The sequence below is a fragment of the Diabrotica virgifera genome, chromosome 2 (assembly GCF_917563875.1).
Source record: "Diabrotica virgifera virgifera chromosome 2, PGI_DIABVI_V3a".
Lineage (NCBI taxonomy): Eukaryota > Metazoa > Arthropoda > Insecta > Coleoptera > Chrysomelidae > Diabrotica > Diabrotica virgifera.
Window position 1 is genome coordinate 199,200,284 of NC_065444.1, and position 21,501 is coordinate 199,221,784.

A 21,501-nucleotide genomic window follows, 5' to 3' on the forward strand; every position below is an offset into this window, starting at 1 on the left:
CAGCAAAATGTTCTACCTCCTGTAAGCTTCTAATCACTTCCGTTTGCATTATTTTCGGAATGACTAACACTTCCTTGTTGTCTTCGTATTTAGAAAGAATATTATTTTTTATAAAAAAGTCCTCGTATGCTTCCGTCGTCTTTGTCTTGTTAGGTTCGTAACTTTTGACTACTTCCTCCATATCCGTCTTTATTTTTTTATCTTCTGTATGGTTCAGCTGAAAATCATTATTGACTGTCGTCTCGCTAATTACTGTAATCCTCCTTATAAAAGTATCTGCTCTTTTTTAGATAAAATTATTCCGTCTTCGGTTATTGTAACTTCTGCTTGTCTCAGTATATTGTTTCCGAGAATAATTTCAACGTCTAGTGCTCCTTTTGGAATAACATGAAATAAAATATTAAAATTCTCTCCTTGAATTTCTACCATTTTATTAAATGAACCTAAAGTTTTAACTCTCGTACCTCCTAATCAATCCACTTAAATCTAATATGTTTTGTGAAAGAATCACGTCATCAAAATATTTTTCAAAAATATCTTCTCGTACTGAACTAATGTCACTTCCTGTATCCAATAATGCACGTAGTGATAATTTCCAACCTTCAATGTTACCGAGTTTTTATACCCCAAGTTAACAACATTTACATGTCTAGAAGTTGATGGTTCTTCTTCTTTCTCATTGCATCGAAAAGACCTGTGTCCAAACTGATTGCATCTAAAACATTTTACTCCCTTGGCTTTGTCAGGACAATCCGTCGATCTGTGTCCCTCAATTCCACAATTGAAACATTTTTCTTCCTTTTTATTCCTACTTTGAGACGCTCTTCTTTCATCTCGTCTTACTTCCTCGTTCGTCCACGTATTTTTATGCGTCTCGGTTTTAACTGATTTTTGCGTCGTCTGTTTTTTAATCAATTCGTACAGTTTAATCTTCTCTTTAAAATCATTGAAATTTTTGGCACCATAAAGTATTACTTTATTAGCAGGGTCGTCCATAATTCCCTCAATTATATACTGCATTATGACTTCATTTTCGATGTTTCCTCTGCTACCGATTTCTCTCATTTTTAGTACATACTCCTGTACGCTTTCACCTTGTTCCTTCTTTCTATTCATCAGCATTTTGTGTATTTCGGCACTACTCATTTTGTTCTCAAACTCTGTTGTCAGTCTCTTCTTCAAGAGCTCCCAGCTATTAACTCCTTTCTCTGACTGTATATACAGTTTAGCTATTCCTTTTAGAGATCGTTTAGCAAAAATTAGCATTTGCAAATCATTCCATCCCATCAGATTGGAAATTTCTTCAAAATCAGCGATCTATTTTCTTATGGGATAATCGTCTTTTCCGTCGAAATTTCTTATACTATCCTCTACGTCTCTAAAATTTAAGGCAAATGAATCATTCAATCTACCTCTCGTCATTTTGTTTGATTTTGATCTATTCCTCGTAAATAAATCCGTCGTCCTTTCATCATCCATATCGTCATCATTATTATCGTCGTAACGTCTTTACCTTCTTCCTCGTGATAAGCGTCTTTATCACTATTTGCGTCGTTATCTTCATTATAGCGATCGTCTTCGGTAATGTCTTTACCGTTTTCCTTGTGATAAGCGTCTTTATCACCGTCATCATCGCTAGCGTCTTCGTCTTCATCGTCATTCTCGTCTTCAAGATTGAAGTCGTTCAAAAATGAACAAATACGTTCAATCACGTCGTCTTTTGAACCAGTGTAGTTCAGATCTAAAACACTGCAAACTGCTACTAAGTCCGGCATACTTAGTTTGTTTTTAATGTCTTCTATTTTTGTGGAATATTCCTCGGATTCTTTATCCCACGCAAAATTTGTAAAATTCCGCAAATTCTTCCTAGTTTGTCGCGGCAACCCTTTATCCCCGTACGCGACAACATGCAACGCCTTAACAGCACTTAATGCCGAATTTTTAAGGTTTAAACTAATTTTTGGAAAATCGTTAAGAGATTGTTTAGACTGCATTTTAAAAAGGTATATACTTAATTAGAATAAAAAATAAAAAAAAACAAAAATAAAAAGATAGATTATCTTTTAACTAAAAAGTTAGATTATTTTTTCCCGTGTGCAAATTGTACTTGTGAACTGTAGAATTGTAGTCGCTATTACTTCAAAATTATCAATATTTACTACAAATACTAACAAAGTTATGATTTATTAAAATAAATGAACAAAAAAAAAACAAAGAAAAACAAAAAAAAGTCAATCGTTAAGTAATTTATGATAGTTCTTTCGCAACATTCACTGTTTATCGTCAAATTTCCAGTTCACAGCTTCTCGAAAAAAATAACCTTTGGTCAGATTTCTAATTTCCAGACACAAGACCAAAGTGTCTTGACTATTTTTAAAATATTGGAACAAACACACCTGATTTCTCCTTGGTAATACTGCTTGCTATGATTGCGTCTCGTCGTCGTCACTGCCCAAACAGCTGTCGTATTTGCCTAAAAGCGTCGTCTACACTGTACTAGCCTGCTACTCCACCAACACAACCATTCACCAACAGTTCACAAAGTCCGGAAGTCACCAATAGTTTAAAAAAGTCCGAAAATCACCAACAGTTTCCACGTTTCCCGAACAGTCATAAACAGTTTCCAAAAATTACGTCACGTCAATTGAGCCGATTTTTTAATTACACGTCACTTTACGGTATTTCGCGAACTTTATAACGAAATTGTCTTTCTTAGATCCGCGGTTTGAGCCCCCAAATGTAGGTTTACTTTAAAGACGATCGTAATAAAAGTCCGTTTGATGTTTAATAGTTTTAATTAATAAAAGAGATGACTAAATTATTGATACCATTAAATTAACGAAATGTATAAGTGCTTGTGTAATTTGCGACCAAAATTCTTACGTGGTCTTACTCTTACAAAAGGGAAATGTATTTTTAGATAATTTGCGTCTAATCAATATAATATCCCTAACCTAAGAACAGATCTGTCGCGTTTAAGATGTTAGAATCGACTGAATGTATTCGTCCTCTTTCCCTACGCTAAAACAAACCGTCTTAGGCTAATCTCCTTTTTCCTGTGAAACAACCCAATTAAAATTGGTTCAAGGCATATACCGACATCTTCCAATAACCCAATAATACAAAAATTAAAAGTAGTCCGCTACCGTCGCCGTAATCCCCAATTCGTTCCACCCATCTGTGCCAACGTAGGTACATATGTGTGAGACTCTATCGCGTTCTCGTACTAATAATTAAGAAATATTATATACAGGGTATCTTAAAAATTAAGATAAAATATTTACAATCCTACATATATAATGTTCTTGAACTCCGAGCTTCAGTGAAAATGCGAAATCGGGTTCTATTTTGCGCTAGGACCTTCACCTCATTCCAAGACTTTCGTTGACTTCTTATCTCGCCCATGATGGATCTTCTCCAAGTTTGTGCTGGGCGACCACTTTTTCTTTTTCCTTGAGGATTTCACTCTAGGACAGCTTTTGCAATACTGGAACTATCTTTTCGGAGTGTGTGACCTAGCCACCCCCACTTTCTGGACTTTATTTCATTTTCTACCCTCTTTTGTTGGGTCAGGTGTAGCAGATCTTCGTTTCTGATGGTGTTTGGCCAGAAAATACGGACAATTCTTCGTAGACATTTGTTAACAAAGACCTGCATTTGTCTGTAAGGGATTATGTCACTTTCCAGGTTTCACATCCATAGTGTTAAACAGACATACCATTTGACTGGAATATTCGGATCTTTGTCCTTGTAGTATATTCCCCAGACCTCCCTGTCTGACTCCAGTAAGTACGTCAAATTCGTCACTGTGGATCCCATTGTGCGTCACGCTGCACGTCGCCTTAGTATACAGTGATTTTATAATGGAAATTATTTTATGAGGAATATTTCTTAGCTCTAAAATTTTCCATCTAGCAGCATGAGATGGGCTGTCAAAGCCACGTTCGAATTCGAAATCAACAAAAACCATGTATAGAGGTGTTTCATTCAACCGATTGTTCCATTATTACCCTCAAATTATTAATGTGGTCTATGCAGGAAGATCCTGGTCTAAAACCTGCTTGATTATCTCGAAATTCAACACTGTTTGTTAATCTTTTATCAGATGATGATCGTAAAAATTTTATTTATGACGGTAAGCAAGGTTATTCCTCTCCAATTTTTGCACAGTGTGAGGTTGCCCTTTTTTTGGAAGCTTAATAATGTTGCCTTTTTACCAGCCCGCTGGAATGCGGTTTGTTTCCCACAGCTCTCGGAGTATGGGACGCAAAAGTTCAGCGGTTAGATGCGGGTCAGTTTCAAGTAATTCGGCAGCAGTATTATGGATTACCAGGGATCTGTTATTTCTCAGAGATTTGATCTCTGTTATTATCTCCGTTTTGGAAGTGGACTCGCAAGATATATGCAAGTCTATATTCTGCGGGTTTTCGACAATTTCATCTGCGTTATCCCTGGGCGTGCCTAGCATCTCCTGAAAGTGTTCTCTCCATCTCTCTACTTGGTCATCCGTTGTAGTAAGTAATGTCTTGGATCTTACAATGTTCGAACAGTTGGGCCCATTTTTGTTAATCGTCTAGTAATTTGGTACGGCTCTCTAGTCCTGTTGTGTTGTGCATCTGTTTCTGCTGGTTTTGCTAGTTATTCAGCCCACCTTATTTTGTCTCTTCTTGCATTCCTTTTAACTGCTTTGTTTAGTGTTTCATATTCTTGTTGTCGGATCGTTCTTCCTTCTACAGTTCTTACTTGCAAGATATCTTTTTTTCGTTGTTTTCTTTTCTCGATAAGATTCCAAGTTTCATCTGATATCCATTCCTTTTTATCTTTCTCTTTTTTACCCAGTTTGTCTTGCAGCTATTTCTGACATAACATCTGCCAAATCTTCCCAGCTATTTACTTGACGTTCTCTTGTTTTTACTTAAAGCTCCTCTCTAAACTTGTATTTTCCTGGGAGCGTTTTTAATTTGTTTAGATTATACGTGGGTCTGTTGGTGGTTCTTGTGATTTTGTTTTTTGTCATCTTGATTTTAATGGTGCCAATTAAGAGATGGTGGTCACTTGCGTTATTTGGGTGCAAACTTAAATGAACAGTGGGACCAATCGACGGAAATTAAGATAAGGATCGAGAAGGAAAGATCAGCTTTCGTCAAGATGAAAAAAATTTTTAACAGCTACGATATAAAATTGGAAATAAGAGTTCCTTTACTAAAAGGCTACGTATTCTCCGTTCTTTTATATGACGTGGAGTCATGGACCTTAACTGAAGCATCACTGAAGAGACTCGAAGCATTTGAGAGGTGGTGCTATAGACGCATGTTGAGGATTTCCTGGATAGACAAAGTTACCAACGAAGAAGTTCTACATAGAATGGGTAAAGAGCGCGAACTAGTCGTAACCATAAAACGTCGCAAACTGGAATACCTGGGCCATATAATGCGCAATGAACAACGATATGACCTACTTCGGACCATACTTCAAGATAAAGTGCATGGGAAAAGAGGTCCAGGACGAAGAAGAATATCCTGGCTGCATAACCTGCGAAAATGGTTTAACTTAACCACTACCGGACATTTCAGGGCAGCAGTCAACAAAGTCACAATAGCCATGCTAGTGTCCAACATCCGTAACGGATAGGCACCATAAGAAGAAGAAGGTCACTTGCGATGTCTTCTCCCCTTTTATTACGTACATCAAGAAGAGACGATCTCCATCTTTTTGATATGGCGATGTGGTCTATTTGATTTTCTCTTGTACGACCAGGTGCAGTCCATGTTACCTTGTGAATATTTTTATTTGGGAAGATGATTCCACCAATTACTAAACGATGATTGGAGCAAAAATTTGTAAAGCGCTCTCCATTTTCAATCATCACTTACAGGCCATGTTTTCCCATTACGGTTTCTAAATTAATATTGTGTTCTCCAACTTTAGCGTTCATATCGCCCATCACTATTAGGATGTCGCCTTTGTTTACTTGTTGGGTTGTTTGTTCTAGTTGTTCGTAGAAAATGTTTTTATCTTCGTGGAGAGATGTGTTCGTAGGAGCATAGCACTGAATAACTGTTATCTTACGGTATCTGGTATAAAATCTGGCAGTCATAATTCTGTCATTAATGGGTTTCCGTGAAATGTGGCTTTTTTTGGCTTGTTTGCTGAGTAGAAGACCCACTCCACTCTCGTGACTTCTATTTTCTTTACCACTATATAATAGAAGTTCTCCTGTTTGGGTATGGTGTTCACCATTGCCCAACCATCTTACTTCCGATAGACCAATAAAGCTTAAATTATATTATCTGTTTAATTCTTTTACTGCTTGAGCCAGTTGAAAAATCTCATACAGATTTTTAACATTCCAGCAACCAAATCGTGTCCGTGTTTTCGGTGATGCCAAAGTCGTCAACATTTGATCCGTTCGGTTTGTTTCTACCAAAGTTTCAGTAATAATATTAAATTTAAGATGGGTAGGTTATTGGCCTTCCGCATTCCGCACCCGAGTCTGGTGCCGGGGCTGCCGACTGTAGCTGCAAGACAAGCCTCAGGGGGTAGTGGTCCTGGAGGTGGCAACGCAACATTTACTTCGTGCGAGATGTTAAGGTTATACCGCCTATACTCGGTAATGTAATTTAATTAATGGTAATATAATTTATTGGTCAAAGATACCAAACAACTTTGCGCTTAATGATAATACTTTGCTTATTTTCTTCAAATTTCTTGCAAGTTGTTAGTTTTGTATCAGCAGTTATGAAAGGAAATTAATGATTTCTAATAAAATAAACAAGACTGTGATACTGTTTTCTGACCGCCTGTCTAATTTAAGTGTTTATGTACCTATTAATAGGTATCAAGTTAAGTATTAATCCCATAAAACATTATATTTAAAATAAACATTTTACATAAAATTTAGTTTAGAGCTCTTTAGATTTAGTATTATTTCATGTGATTATGATACAGAATAGTTTGTCAGTTGTACCCTGCAGATAAAGAATCCAGTTTTGCATTCAATTAATATAAAATTATATTTGTTAAGTACTCAGTACTAATATTAAATTACGGTTTCACATTACTGCAGAAGCATAATCTTGAGGTTTTAAAGTTATTATTTTTATTTAGTTAAATAAAAATGGATTCAAGAAATTATCTGGGGCACAAATTGAAAAAGAAAAGCCGAAAAAGAAGAAATGATAAAAAAAATCTTAGTTTTCTTAGCGAATTTCTTAAAAAAGTTAAAATGAAGTTGTTTTGTCAGCTGAGGGGTCTAATAAAACTGTAACCGAACTTTATTTACCGGTGACATTTGCGGATAACGAGACACAGACTTAAGTCGGTGCCTCGCTGCCCGGAACTCACATTTTTAGGACACAAGTCCAAAATCAAGTCATTAATAGGGAGAAAAGCTTTTCTAGCTACCCCTAAAATCAGGTGGTTTAACATGTGGTAATACAGAGGATGTCCCATTACCCAGGGCATCCAAGGTAACGTTCATTACAAAGTACCTCCTCATTCGTTATGTACTGCGATGGGGAGGGATGGTGGTATAGCTTGGTGGTCAGATAGATACCACTCCAGGTTATGGGCGGTCAAATAGGAACCACTCCAGGTTACGTAGTGTGGCCGGTTTAATCTTCGGACATGTGGGTCTCACTGTTCCATTAGAACACACATAATGTCTTCGAGGCTGGGGTTGTACGAATATCTGTGTGTATGTGTGTGGGGGGCGCGCCTGTGCTAGTTTTGCAGGCGGGCAAAAATACTAGCGCCGGCACTGACACCAGTCGACTCTCTACTCGACCGATTACGTTTTGATTGGTAGACATGGAGGGATAGTTAGTACGTACTTGCATAGATTAGTCGACCGGTAACTCTACTAATGAAAACAAGGCTTGACTATACGGTAACGGATAAGTAGAAGCAAATAAATTAAAATATTAAAACGAAATTTAAACGGTTACTGTCTTAAATGATAAAGTAATGTCTCAATAAACGTTTTAATGTTTAAAATAAATTTATCAAACGTTAATGCCAATAAATATGTAATATAGGTACTTACCAAAACACATATTACTTCTCCCCCGCAGGCCAAAGCTCCAGTAAATATGAATGAAACACAGCGCCATTTTATAAACAAATTTAATGCATCTACATCACTAAAAGTATATTAAAAATATAAATCGTTATAATGGTAGGCGAGCCCAAGCGGGGATTTTTGCAGTTACTCGAGCGCGTCAGATTATCATATGGGGAGAAACGTGGTACCCTGCACGTACCTCTACCATATATTGGCTCTTAACACAGAGGAGTTCGTTCAGGGCGGCCCGAAAAAAAATCTATCCTTAAAAATACTCGAAATTGTCAGATTAAGATAAGGTAAGTTAAGTACAACATCAAAAATGGCTGTTTGTTTGTTTATTTTATTATTTGTCTGTCATAATAAATATAATATAATGTTAGACCAATCATACACTGCTCAAAATGAGCAAATCTTACTAAGAGTCGTATCAGTTTTTTTAGGAACCAGCTGTACATGCAAAAGAGTGTAAATTTAAAAAATCTGTCGATATGAGTACGGAAATGGGTGAGTCAAAAAGTTTCACAAAAAAAAGCGAATATTTCGCGAAATGAACGTCAGATCAAAAAACTTAAACGTAGGTGTTCAATATTTTTCAAAAATCTATCGAAAGATACCAAACATGATCCCCACGGAGAGAGGTGGGGGGTAAATTTAAAATTTTAAATACAATGCCCGCGATATTTCGCAAAATAAACATCAGATCGAAAAACTGCAAAATACACTTATTCAATATTTTTGAAAAATCTATCGAACGGTACCAAATACGACCCCCACGGAGGTGGGGTGGGGGGTTACTTTAAAATCTTAAATGGGAGCCCCCATTTTTATTGCAGATTTGGATTCTTTGCGTAAAATTAAGCAACTTTTTTTCGAAACATTTTTTAGATTTATGGATAGATGGCGCTATAATCGGAAAAAACGATTGTTGGAAATGGAAAATTAAATTAAAAAATGGAAAGCGCCCACTAAAATGGAAAATATTACTTAATTTTTTTGGTTTTATGACCTAATAATCACAACCCAATAGGCCCCCAAAGCGCTCGAGTGACTGCACATTTAGCATACTTTGCTCCCCTACCATAAGTACCTACATATTATTATACTGAGTGGTGAATCGTCAAACGGGCCCTAGGAAACTAAATAAGAAATCCTAAACTGTTAAATCCCCGCTTTCCTGTTTTACATCAAAAGTCATGAGAATAGGGATGGGAAATACCTACCGGTTATAACCTAAAACCGGTTTTTTTACTCCTCAATAATCGGTTTTTCAGGTTGTTTTTTTGTTTCGGTTTTAACCGGTTTTTCCTTTTAAAGTAATAACCGGTGAAAAACCGGATAAGTTACCTCTGAAAAAAATAATGAATTCAAAGGAAAATGCGGAAGTTGTTTTATATATTATGTGATCCATAATATAATATGATATTATATGGGGGTCCTCATATATTGACAGAGAAATTGTATAAGCTGATATAAAAGCATCTATAAGGCTTATATAGCTTATATTATTCTTTAAAAACCTATTATCGGCTGGACTATAAACACGGATTTGACTAGTATAGATTGACTGTTTTTATAAGTGGGGCAAAATTGTAGATGACTGTAAATATAGAGTACAAAACTCATGATAATTATCAAGATAAAGATAAGAGAAAGTCTTTTGCTAATTGGCGCACTAGAGGAACATAGTCCAGGAAACTCATTTTTAATACCTTCAAAACAGCTTGTAAAAGCCAACAATTTGAGCGTTACACGATGCATTCAAGACACTTTGACAAACTTCTTTTTGCCAGATGCCATTCCATTAAATAAATTAGTGATTTTATTCTCGGATGCTCCCCATGTATGGTTAAGGTTGGGCAAAATTTAAAAATATTTTATCAGAATCTTTTTCATATGACTTGTTTAGCTCATGGAATTAACAGAGTTGCAGAGATTATCAGAGCTCAATTTCTTCTTGTGAACGAATTAATTAGCAATGTAAAGAAGGTGTTCCTTAAGGCTCCTTTGCAAGTTAAATTATACAAATAGAGGCTTCGCGATGTACCGCTACCTCCCCAACCTGTATTAACTCGATGGGGGACTTGGCTAAGTGCAGCTATATTTTGCACTGAAAATTATGATAGAATAAAGGACGTACTAAACGACATATCAGACTCTTCACAGGCTGTCATATCATCAAAAGCTGTTTTCGATAATAAAGAGGTGCATAAAAGTCTGATATTTATTAAAACGAATTATAGTTTTTTCCGGAAACAATTACGTTACTAGAAAAGGAGTCGCAACTTCTAGTTGATTCTGTGGAACTAATTAAAAATTTTCAGAAGGAATGCCAAAAAGTAAAAGGCGACATTGGTACAAAAGGTTAAACTCATTTTGTATAATTATTGCTTTAATTTATTTATTACATATTTTCGACGAATGCTTACATATATTTTAAAAAATCTTTACATGTTATGTACATATTTTCATACATTTTCATACATATAATCCTTTATCGATAATATTGATACCGATCCTAATGGAGTATCGCAAACTAAAGTGCATATAAAAGTAATATTGCAATTTAATTGGTATTGTCTATTGATTTAAAAAACCGAACTCCGGTTTTTAGAATAACCGGTTTTTTTGACCGAATGACCGTATAACCGAAAACCGGTGTTTTGTCAACAACCGCCATCCCTACATGAGAAATAGCCCGATCAAAGAACACACAATTTTCCGGAAACCTCAAAAAAAATAAAGGAAGAATGAAAATTTGGAAATAGGTAGTTGAAAGTGTCTATTATTATATAAGAAAAAGTTTACAATTTTCCAAAAATTGGGAAATACGGGGTGAAAAATATTTTCTCGGGGTGAAAAAATATACATTCAAAATAAGTCCGGAATTGGATAAAATGGCATATTCTACGCAAATTTTGTTCCATAGAGTTTTTTAACTAAGTCAATACTTTTCGAGTTATTTGCGAGTGAGTATGTACATTTTTAACAACAAAAAAACATATTTTTGGACGGTTTTTCGAAAATAACTCAAAAAGTAAGTATCTTATCGAAAAAAAATATTCTCAGCAAAAATATAGCTTATAAAAAAGTGAAAAAAATGGTGTATGCATGAAGTCTGTAGACCCACTAGAAGCAGAGTTGTAGCTAATGAAAAATAGGTCCTTATTCATCAAATTCCAAGTCGAATATTTCAACGTGCAATAACCAAAAACGGAGTACTTTTCGGGGAAAACTCATTATAACTTTTTTAAAGTGTTTAAAAAAGGGTTTAATTTTGTTTTTCTAAAAAACATTTAACATTAAAAGTAAGTGAGTTACACTCAAAATATTGTTGGTCTTTTTTATTTTTTGGTAAAAAAATCGCGAAAATCACCCCCCAATTAGCATCCCAAATAAAATTAATCCTTACTTACCGCTTTACAAGATACTTTACTTATGTATTTTTTATATGATGTATAAGTTTCATTGGTTCAATGTGCACATTTTTGAAAAAAAAAATTGGTTTTAAAATAAACACTTTTTTTTAATTTTGAAAAAATTAACTTTTTTTCAAAATAACTTAAAAATTATTACTAATACCAAAAATCTCAAAGAGTAATAAAATGTACGTTTTGTTTTTCTGAATATTTTGGATTTTTTGTTTGCTTGTTAGACAAAAATTGGTTATGCTATGGCTGTTCAAAATTGGCATAAACTCGTGATTAGTTAGGTACTCGTTCAAGCCATTTTAACTACATCCTTTTCAAAAATAAGCACTTTGAATATGATGAAACTTGCAGATCATATAAAAGGAATACATAAGAAAAGTAACTTGTGAAGCGGTAACGATTAAATTTATTTGGGATGCTAATTAGGGGGTGATTTCGCGATTCTTTTTACCAAAAAATAAAAGGGGCCAACAATATTTTGAGCGTAACTCACTTAATTTTAATGTTAAGTTTTTTTAAAAAATAAAAATAAACCATTTTTAAACACTTTAAAAAAGTTGTAACGAGTTTTCTCCGAAAAGTGCTCCATTTTTTGGTTATTTCACGTTGAAATATTCGATTTGGATTTTGATGAAGAAGAACCTACTTTTCATAAGCTACAACTTTGCTTCTACACCATTTTTTCACTTTTTATAAGCTTTATTTTTGCTAAGAATTTTTTTTTTTTCGATAAGATACTTACTTTTTGAGTTACTTGCCAAAAACCGTCCAAAATCATGTTTTTTTTTTGTTAAAAATAAACACGTTCACTCGCAAATAACTCGAAAAGATTTGACTTAAAGAACAAACTCTATAGAACAAAAGTTGCTTAGAATTAGTCATTTTATCCAATTCCAGACTTATTTTGAATGTATGTTTTTCACCCCCGAGAAGGCGGAATTCCCCTCCATTTTTTTAAAATGGAGGGGATGTAGAATTGTAAACTTTTCTTATATTATAATAGACAATTTCAACTACCAATCCCAAATTTTCTTTTTGGGTCAGAGTGTTCTTTGATCGTGCTAAAACTATACTGCACGTCAGAGAAAAGGGCGGCCCACAAAATTGGTTATTTTTAATGTCTTGAATGTTTTAAATCTGTTGGCCGATTTAAGTGATTTGTTTAATATGATATAGCCTTATTCTTTATCAATATCGCTGTAGTTATATTGTTCCTAAACAGGTAAATTTTCATTGTATACCGGGTGGACCAATCAAACTGTGTTTTTTTCTTAAAGTTCGCAACACCCTGTGGAATGTTCTAGCATTTATAAAATGCTGAAATTAAAACCCAACTATAGCCTCAGATTTTCTTAACATTCTGTTTTTTGATTCATTCGCTTATGTTAGCTAATAAAAAAGTTAGGTACCTACTTAAACAACTAGCTATGTTCTAAGTTTCAGTACGTGGTAGTTTCTAAATAAGTGCAACAAACTTTAAGGGGTAATTCTGCATGAAAGAATAATGACCGTTTGCTTTATAAACATAATGTCCTCAAATGCTTCGTTTCAGTGATACGGGATGTTGAATTATTTCTTACAAACTGACGATTTATTTATTGCTCTAAAACCGGTTGAGATATGCACAAATAAATCTGGTTGGTTTAAGGAGATAGTTATTGCGAATTTTTTGACATACAATTAATAATTTTATATTGACCATTGGCGTGCATACGGGTAATATGACGGGTAATATGACCCGCATGCGCGCTAATGCAAAATATAAAATTTCTAATTGCATGTCAAAAAGTGCGCAATAACTATCTCTTAAAACCTACCAAATTTCATTTGCATATCTCAACCGGTTTTAGAGCAATAAACAAATCGTCAGTTTGTAATAAAAAATTTAATATTCCGTATCTCGGAAACGAAGCATTTGCGGACATACACGGTGGGGCATTAGTGTGACAAAGTTCAATTACTCGTTTGTCGTAAGAGATACGAAAAAAAGTTATTTATGTAAAGTTACGGTATAAACAGTACCATAACTTAAAATATTTTCAAATATAGAGGGCCACCCGTATTGACAGGGTGACACAAAGTTACGTTTTTTTTTTAAATGGAATACCCTGTATATTTCAACACTTTTGGATTCTTCTTGATGCCTTCTTTCAAAAAATATAGGGTTTTGTGATATAGTACTTCCACTCTAACTTTTCCCATGCATGAAATTATTCACGAATTACTTTTTATACCAGGTCTCTTTTTTATGCACAGAAACTAGTGTCGCAAAATTAAGCCGCTTGTCCATAGAAATTGTATGTATATATCGGTTTTAGAACGCCTTTCGACGTTGTCCGATGCCTAACTTCCACGTCCTTCTATCATCCCATTGGCCGTCTCTAATAGTGGAGTAAATAGATTGGAAAAGGACTTCTAGAATAGATTTTGGTGGGCACTTTGTTGCTAAAATGTAAAACCTATTTTTTTCGTTTCTAATATCTTTCTAATGCAAAATCACTTGGTCGTCCAAAAATCGACTCATTGCTTTGGTTACCCCTTCTTTTCATGTCTTTTTGGCTCTTCCTTGTTTTTTGCGGTTTGATGGTACCCACTGCATGATCTTTTTGGGCAATCTTGTGTCTTCCATTCTTTGGACACGACCATACCAAATCAACTGTTTCCTCTCAATGTCTGTTGTTAAGTAACCATCTATTCCAATTCGTCGTCTTACTTCCTTATTTCGAACTCTTTCCCTACGGGATATACCTAACAATCTTTTAAACACATCCATTTCTACAGCTTCTACTTTTTTCCTGTTGTTCTCGGTTATTCTCCAAGTTTCTGCTCCGTAAAGTAGGCTGCTTTTAATAAGTGTTTCATAGATATTGTATTTTCACTGTATTCCTATTTCGGAGCTCCAAAGTATCCCATTTAGACAGCCAATTGTTCTTCTAGCTTGTGTTACCCTTTTCTTTATTTCCTCATCGTCTTTTCCCGTTCTATCGAAGATTACTCCCAGGTAAGTGTATTCACTACAGGATGTGATTTGTTCATTATCCTCTAGTTCGATATTGGATAGTTCAGCTCCTATGGGTAGGTATTTAGTTTTTTCCACATTAATTTCCAAGCCCCACTGTTCATATTCCTCCTTTAATTTTCTTGTCATATACTGTAGGTCGTCTTTATCATTAGCTATGATGACTTGGTTATCAGCAAATTGTAAGGTATATAAACAAACCTCTCCGAGGTCTATACCCATACCGTGGCATTTACGTTTCCACTGGTTTAGTGCTTTTGCAACATATATCTTGAACAAAGTTGGTGAAATACAGCAGCCCTGGCGCAGACCCTTGTTAACTATGAACTTTTTAGATAGTGTGTCGCCAATTTTTACTTGTGATGTAGAATTTTCATATAGATTTTTTAAGGCTTTGACTAGAGTGTAGCTGATGTTAGTTTTTTGTAGTGATTTCCACAATTTAGTCACAGGAACGCTGTCGTATGCTTTACGGAGGTCAACAAACATGAGATGGGTCTCTTGATTGGTTGCTGATTTTTTTTTCAATTAATTGTTTTAGGCAGAACACATTATCTGTGCAAGTCTTGCCAGCGCGGAAGCCAGCCTGTTCTTCTTCTTCTTGTTCCCTATACTCCATCTCAATCTCCATAGAAATCACAATAAGTTAAACAAGGATAAACAAATTGGCCTGTCGCTGATATCTTGTTTAATGTTGTTCTGAAGCTATTGTGGCATTTTTCTAATCAACTATTTTAAATTGGAAATAAGCCACAATTTTACTAAAAAAAGTATTTTATTAACGTTTCAACGTCCAAATCGGTTGCCGTTGTCAAAATACAAAATATTAATAAATCAAACAAAAATGTTGTTGCTTAGTAAAAAATTCTTCTAATAATTTATTTAATCTGACTCATTTATATCGGCAATTCAGATATATATTTTACATTGTAAAGTAGAAGACTTTAAAATGATATTGCCAATATTTATAAGTTGCGTTCCTGGGACGACTTTACTGAAAGATAGTTCATTAGATTACATGAAATCAACCCCAACTCAAGAATATCCGTCACAAAAAAATCATAGCATGTGATCTGTCTTTAAAAAGATAACAACATGCCACGGTGACAGTAAAATTCTCGTGTTAGAGATTCCATAGTGAATCAGGAGGGAAACCCAGGAAAAAACCTAGTGATACTCTCCCGACATCGTAAGTATTAGGTCTTACATTTAGTTTACTCTCAAAACTAATACCCAATTCTGACCTTAATATACATATCTTATGTTAAATTATAAATAATATTAATAATATAATAATACATAGATATATAAATAATACTAAAATATAAAATATGTTCTAACTCGATATGTTATTGACTTACTAATCGTGATATTTTCTTTCTATTGACTTTCTCCTTTAGTATGGGTAACCACATCCTACTGCATTCTACCGAGGAATTTGCGGCACAATTCACAATCATTATTAAAAAATCATTTAAAAGTGCATCTATCAACCCTACTACTCAAAAATGCCATTTATACATAAAGTAAAAATTGTAGAATGTTTTAAAAAATAATAATTTTCGTAGCGACCTTAAATGAAAACTTTTTGTATGTAGAGTGGTGCAGAAGCTGTTTGCAATATCTTCGTTAATAATGGGCCAATTTCAATGTTTTTTTTTTAGTTTAGGGTAGCATATAAACATAATAGCATCTGAATGAATCTTTTTGCAATATATATTCATCAATTTGTTATAAACCATTTAAAAAAAAATATCTCTTGATGTGATACTTAAATAAAAATTGTCACAAAAGATAACCTCAAAATAGTATTAAAAATTTAAAAGATTTAAAAGATTTAACAAAATAATATCTACTAAATTAGCATTAAAAATTTGTTAAAAAAAAACATAATAACTTGTTTCTTTGTATAATAATAAAATATACAGGGTGTCCAGAAACTCTACCGACAAACAAAGACAGGAGATTCCTCAGATAATTTTAGGACAATATAACCCAATTCACCTAGTCCGAAAATGCTTCCTAAGGGAGCTAGAGCTCTTTGAAGATGGCGCCATGTAATTAGTTTTTCTTACGTACCTCCAGAACGCTTCCATCTAGAAAAACGAAAATTTGTATACATATTTACTTTCCAAAAATGAATCGATTCCGTCCATTGCAAATTTCTAGTACCGGTCATAGGCGTCCGTTTTGGGTAGGGCAACGGTTATTTTATCGCATAACTTTTTTGTCTTCAACTTTTAAGCATTTTTGATACTGGATTAATAAATTGTGAGGTATTCTAGTACTAAAAGGTACTCTTACTTTAAGTCGGTAGGACACAAGGTTTTCTAGAAAAATCGATTTGAAAGTTTTTAGTTTTGGGAATTTGAAAAAAAAATTGAAAAAAATTTAAAAAAAACGATGTATTTTACCAACTTAAAGTAAGAGTAACTTATACTACTCGAATATCTCATAATTGAATAATCTAGTGTCAAAAATACTTAAAAAAATTAAAGACAATAAAGTTATGCTATAAAATAACTGTTGACCTACCCAAAACGGACGCCTATGACCGTTTCAAGAAATTCGCCATTAATGAAATCGATTATTCTCTGGAATATAAATAAATGTACCAGTTTTCATATTTCTAAATAGTAACTTAAAGTAAGAGTACCTTTTAGTACTAGAATACCTCACAATTTAATAATCCAGTATCAGAAATGCTTAAAAGTTGAAGACAAAAAAGTTATGCGATAAAATAACCGTTGCCCTACCCAAAACGGACACCTATGACCGGTACTAGAAATTCGCAATGGATTGAATCGATTCATTTCTGGAAAGTAAATATGCATACGAATTTTCGTTTTTCTAAATAGAAGCGTTCTGGAGGTATTTAAGAAAAACTAATTACATGACGCCATCTTCAAAGAGCTCTAGCTCCCTTAGGAAGCATTTTCGGACTAGGTGAATTGGGTTAAATTGTCTTAAAATTATCTGAGGAATCTCCTGTCTTCGTTTGTGGGTAGAGTTTCTGGACACCCTGTATATGTGTTTTACATTTAATTTTATAAGCTTTATAACAGGTAATACACTCGTATTTGTGTAATACCTATACATATATTTCTTAATTTTTATTCAATTATATACATATATATTTATATAGAGGTGGTCCTCCATTTTTTATATATTTTTTTTTTGTATTCACATTAACTTTGCGAGTTTTTGCCAATGATTTGTACAAAAAATAAAGTTTTTATGTTTCTTTAACAAAATATTAATTTTGTTAAATTTTTAAAATAAAAGTTTGTTCGAATATTTTTTTATGGTTATCTTTGGTGCCAGCTTTTATTTATCACAATATTCGAGAAAAAATTGTATATAACAAATTAATGAATAGTTATTGTAAAAAGGGTCATGTAGATTTTGATATGCTACCCCAAATTAAAAAAAAAAAACATTGAATTTGGCCCGTTATTAACGGACATATTTCAAACAACTTCTCGGCCAATTTTCAGGCAAAAAGTTTTCATTTAAGGTCGCTACTAAAATCAATATTTTTTATAACATTCTACAATTCTTACTCTATGTATAAATGGCATTGTTGGGTAGTAGGGTTGATAGATGTACTTACGCACTTTTAAATGTTAATATTGATAAATAAACAAATTACGATTTTTTAAACGTAAAAAAGCTATCTCGGCAAAAAACGGTTCTAGAAAAATTTGTTTCTTTTATAAATGTGTCAAAAATTACCAGGAACGCGAATATCGCAAAACCAATTTATATGAAGGGCACAGGGGAAAACCCCGTCAGTCAAAAAAAGTAAATTTCGAGAAAACAGCCATTTAAGTTTTTTCAATTCTGGAGGCTAAAAAATAAACAATAAACGTATAGAAAACATTTTAATTAATTTATTGACAATTTTGTTAATATTTTTGCATTAAAAAACCAGAGTAAAACCTAAAACTATTAAAAAACGGTCTGAAGTCAATTCTCGTCAAAAATAAACAATAAACGTATAGAAAAAATTTTAATTAATTAATTGACAATTTTGTTAATATTGTTGCAGTAAAAATAAACAACAAACTTATAGAAAACATTGTAATTAATTTATTGACCATTTTGTTAATATTTTTGCAGTAAAAAACCATAGTAAAACCTAACAAACTATTAAAAAAACGGTCTGAAGTCAATTCTCGTCAAAAATAAATAATAAACGTATAGAAAAATTTTAATTAATTTATTGACAATTTTGTTAATATTTTTGCAGTAAAAAACCAGAGTAAAACCTAACAAACTATTAAAAAAACGGTCTGAAGTCAATTCTCGTCATCATCAATTAGGGGGTCGTCAGCGTATTCGTCATCATTTTCTGACTCACGGGGTTCTTCCATACACGCGCCATGACTGACGGGGTTTTTCCCCAGTACCTCATATTTTCTAACGTGGATTTTTAGTAGATTGACGGTGTTTTGTACAAAAGCTAATAAATGTTTAAGAACTATTCGTTTGAAGCCACTCGATAGAGTCATCAGCCCATTTCATGAAAAAATTGACTAACGGGGTTTTTCGCCTGTGCCCTTCATATATTTTAATCCCGGCGATGTTATTAAAAAAAGACAAATTTTAAATAAATTATAACAATTTTACAACGCCATTTTGGAGGGGAGTTTAATAAAAATTTTGATTTGTCAATGCATTTATCGAAAATATACATAAAAGCAAAAATACAAACAAATTAAATATTTCATAAACTACTCAATATTTATCAACCAATTTTTTTATACTTTATACTGATACTACCGTGCAACTTTTTCTACAAAACAAAATGTTTTATAGTGTTGATTAATAATGAAAATAATGATTTTATGGAAACTTGTTTTTGATTTACAATTATTTAAATAAATGAATGGTCAAATTTAATTTAGTAAATCTTATACATATAAAATATTGTTTCTTCGGCTTTGCAGAACAAAATTGTGAAAACCTTAATAAAAACATGAATTACCGCAGCAGTTAAAAAAGGAAATTTTGTGCAAAAATTACCCATTTTTTACTTGAAAATATTTTTTGTTTTAACCTAAAGTCTGATAAAAAATTTATTTCAACCTGTACGGAATTACATTTTGATCGGCGGGTGTAATTTCCTCACCAAAATAATCTTATACCTGAGTTTGGAAGGGTATGTCATAATCCGACAGGTATTTTCCTCACCAAAACTGAAATGGTTGTTTCAGGTAGATTTTACTAAAAGGCATTTAGTGGAGTCAATGAAGGTGGATATGAGTTATTACCTCAGATTTCGTTGAACCTCCATCGATTTTCATAAAAATTGGTGAGTAGTTAAAGGATACCTCAAGGAACAAAGGTGACATAGTGCCAACTTGCGCTTTTTGCATTTTAGTGGTGAAATACACCCCTGTTTTAAAAATTATTTTTTAGGTTTCTTAAAGTGCAGTCACTGTAAGTTTTCACTTCCTATTTCGTTGAACCTTCATCGATTTTCATGAAAATCGGTAAGTAGTTAGAGGATACCTCAAACAATAAAAAATATATATCATCAACTTGCGCTTTTGCATTTTAGGGGTGCAATACACCCCTACTTTTTAAATTGTAAAAAATGCAGATTTCCGCATTATGGCGCAAGTAATCTTTAATTAAGAAAAATAAATATTTGTTTTATATTTATGTGCATGAATTACATTTTTTTTAATTGTTAAAACCTTATAGTAACGAAAAATCTGAAAATTAACAAGTGGAAAATCACGAAAACCTTATTCTTCTATATTTCTGAAAGTGTAGTCACTGAATGTTTTCACCCAATTTCTTTGAACCTTCATCGATTTTCATGAAAATTGTTGATTAGTTAAAGGATACCTCAAAAAACAAAAGTGATATGGCACCAAGTTGCGCTTTCTGCATTTTAGGGGTGAAATCCACCTTTTTTTTAATGATAAAAATGCAGATTTCAGCATTCTGGCTCAAGCAATCTCGTTTAATTAAGTAAAATATAGTTATTTTCCTAACAAGTGCAGAAAGTCATTATTTTCCGCACGCGACTGCAGTTTGCCGAACGACGCGAAGCGGGAGTTCGGCAAGCAGTCGAGTGCGGAAAAGAGACTTTCTGCAAGAGTTAGGAACAATAATTTTTCTAAGAGTCTTTAAAAAACTACCAATTCTTAATCAATTAATTAAATATGAAAATACATACACAAATTAATTCTTTGACAAGGTTGTCAAAACCAAACTTTCAATATAATTAGTTAGCATGACGACGATCTTGGTTTTCATGACGATGATTCAAAACGACTGTTATTGTCTACCGATTTGACTTTCGAATATTATGTCAAAATAATTTTATTTCATCGAATTGTCGCGTTAATTTCATTAAAACAGGAACACAAAAAGATATATTTGAAATAAATTAGTAAATAATATCTAAATATTAGTTTATTGCATGTATTATAATTACTTTAAGGCCATATTAACATATCTAAATTAACACGCGTGCGGAAAAGTAAAAACCGCGTGCGGAAAAGTAACACGCGTGCGGAAAAGTAACACGCGTGCGGAAAAGTAACACGCGTGCGGAAAAGTGGAACTTTCTAAACTAAAATGCATGCGCGAAAGTAGACATTTTTGCACGCTCGTAGAAAAAATATTTTTTTACATTTATGTGCATGATTTATAATTTTTATTAATTTTTCAAACCTTATAGCAACCAAAAATCAGAAAATTAGCAAATCGACAATCACGAAAATAGTACATTGTTTACCGAGTAGGAAAAGCTTAACATTCCTGGACGACTGTGAAGATTGCTAAGTCGAGGCGCAAGCCGAGACTTAGCAACACAGAGTCCAGGAATGTGGCTTTTCCTACGAGGTAAACATACTATTTTTCCGCAAATCGTTTAAAATTCGACAGATATTGATTGATTTAAAAAAAAACGCGATAATTTTATTCCCAAATAAATGGTGCTTTGAAATTCCTAATAAAATTACTTGGGT

At 33.3% G+C, this 21,501-nt stretch overlaps 1 protein-coding gene across 1 annotated transcript in view; it reads right to left on the bottom strand.

Annotated features, from left to right (window-relative positions):
- Nucleotides 1-21,501, bottom strand: part of LOC126880337 (uncharacterized) — a 63,536-nt gene that overhangs the window by 25,830 nt on the left and 16,205 nt on the right. Inside the window, exon 2 of the mRNA XM_050644139.1 lies at nucleotides 8,045-8,141. Within this exon, the coding sequence (XP_050500096.1) occupies nucleotides 8,045-8,141 (97 nt within the window). The remainder of the gene's footprint in view (nucleotides 1-8,044; nucleotides 8,142-21,501) is intronic.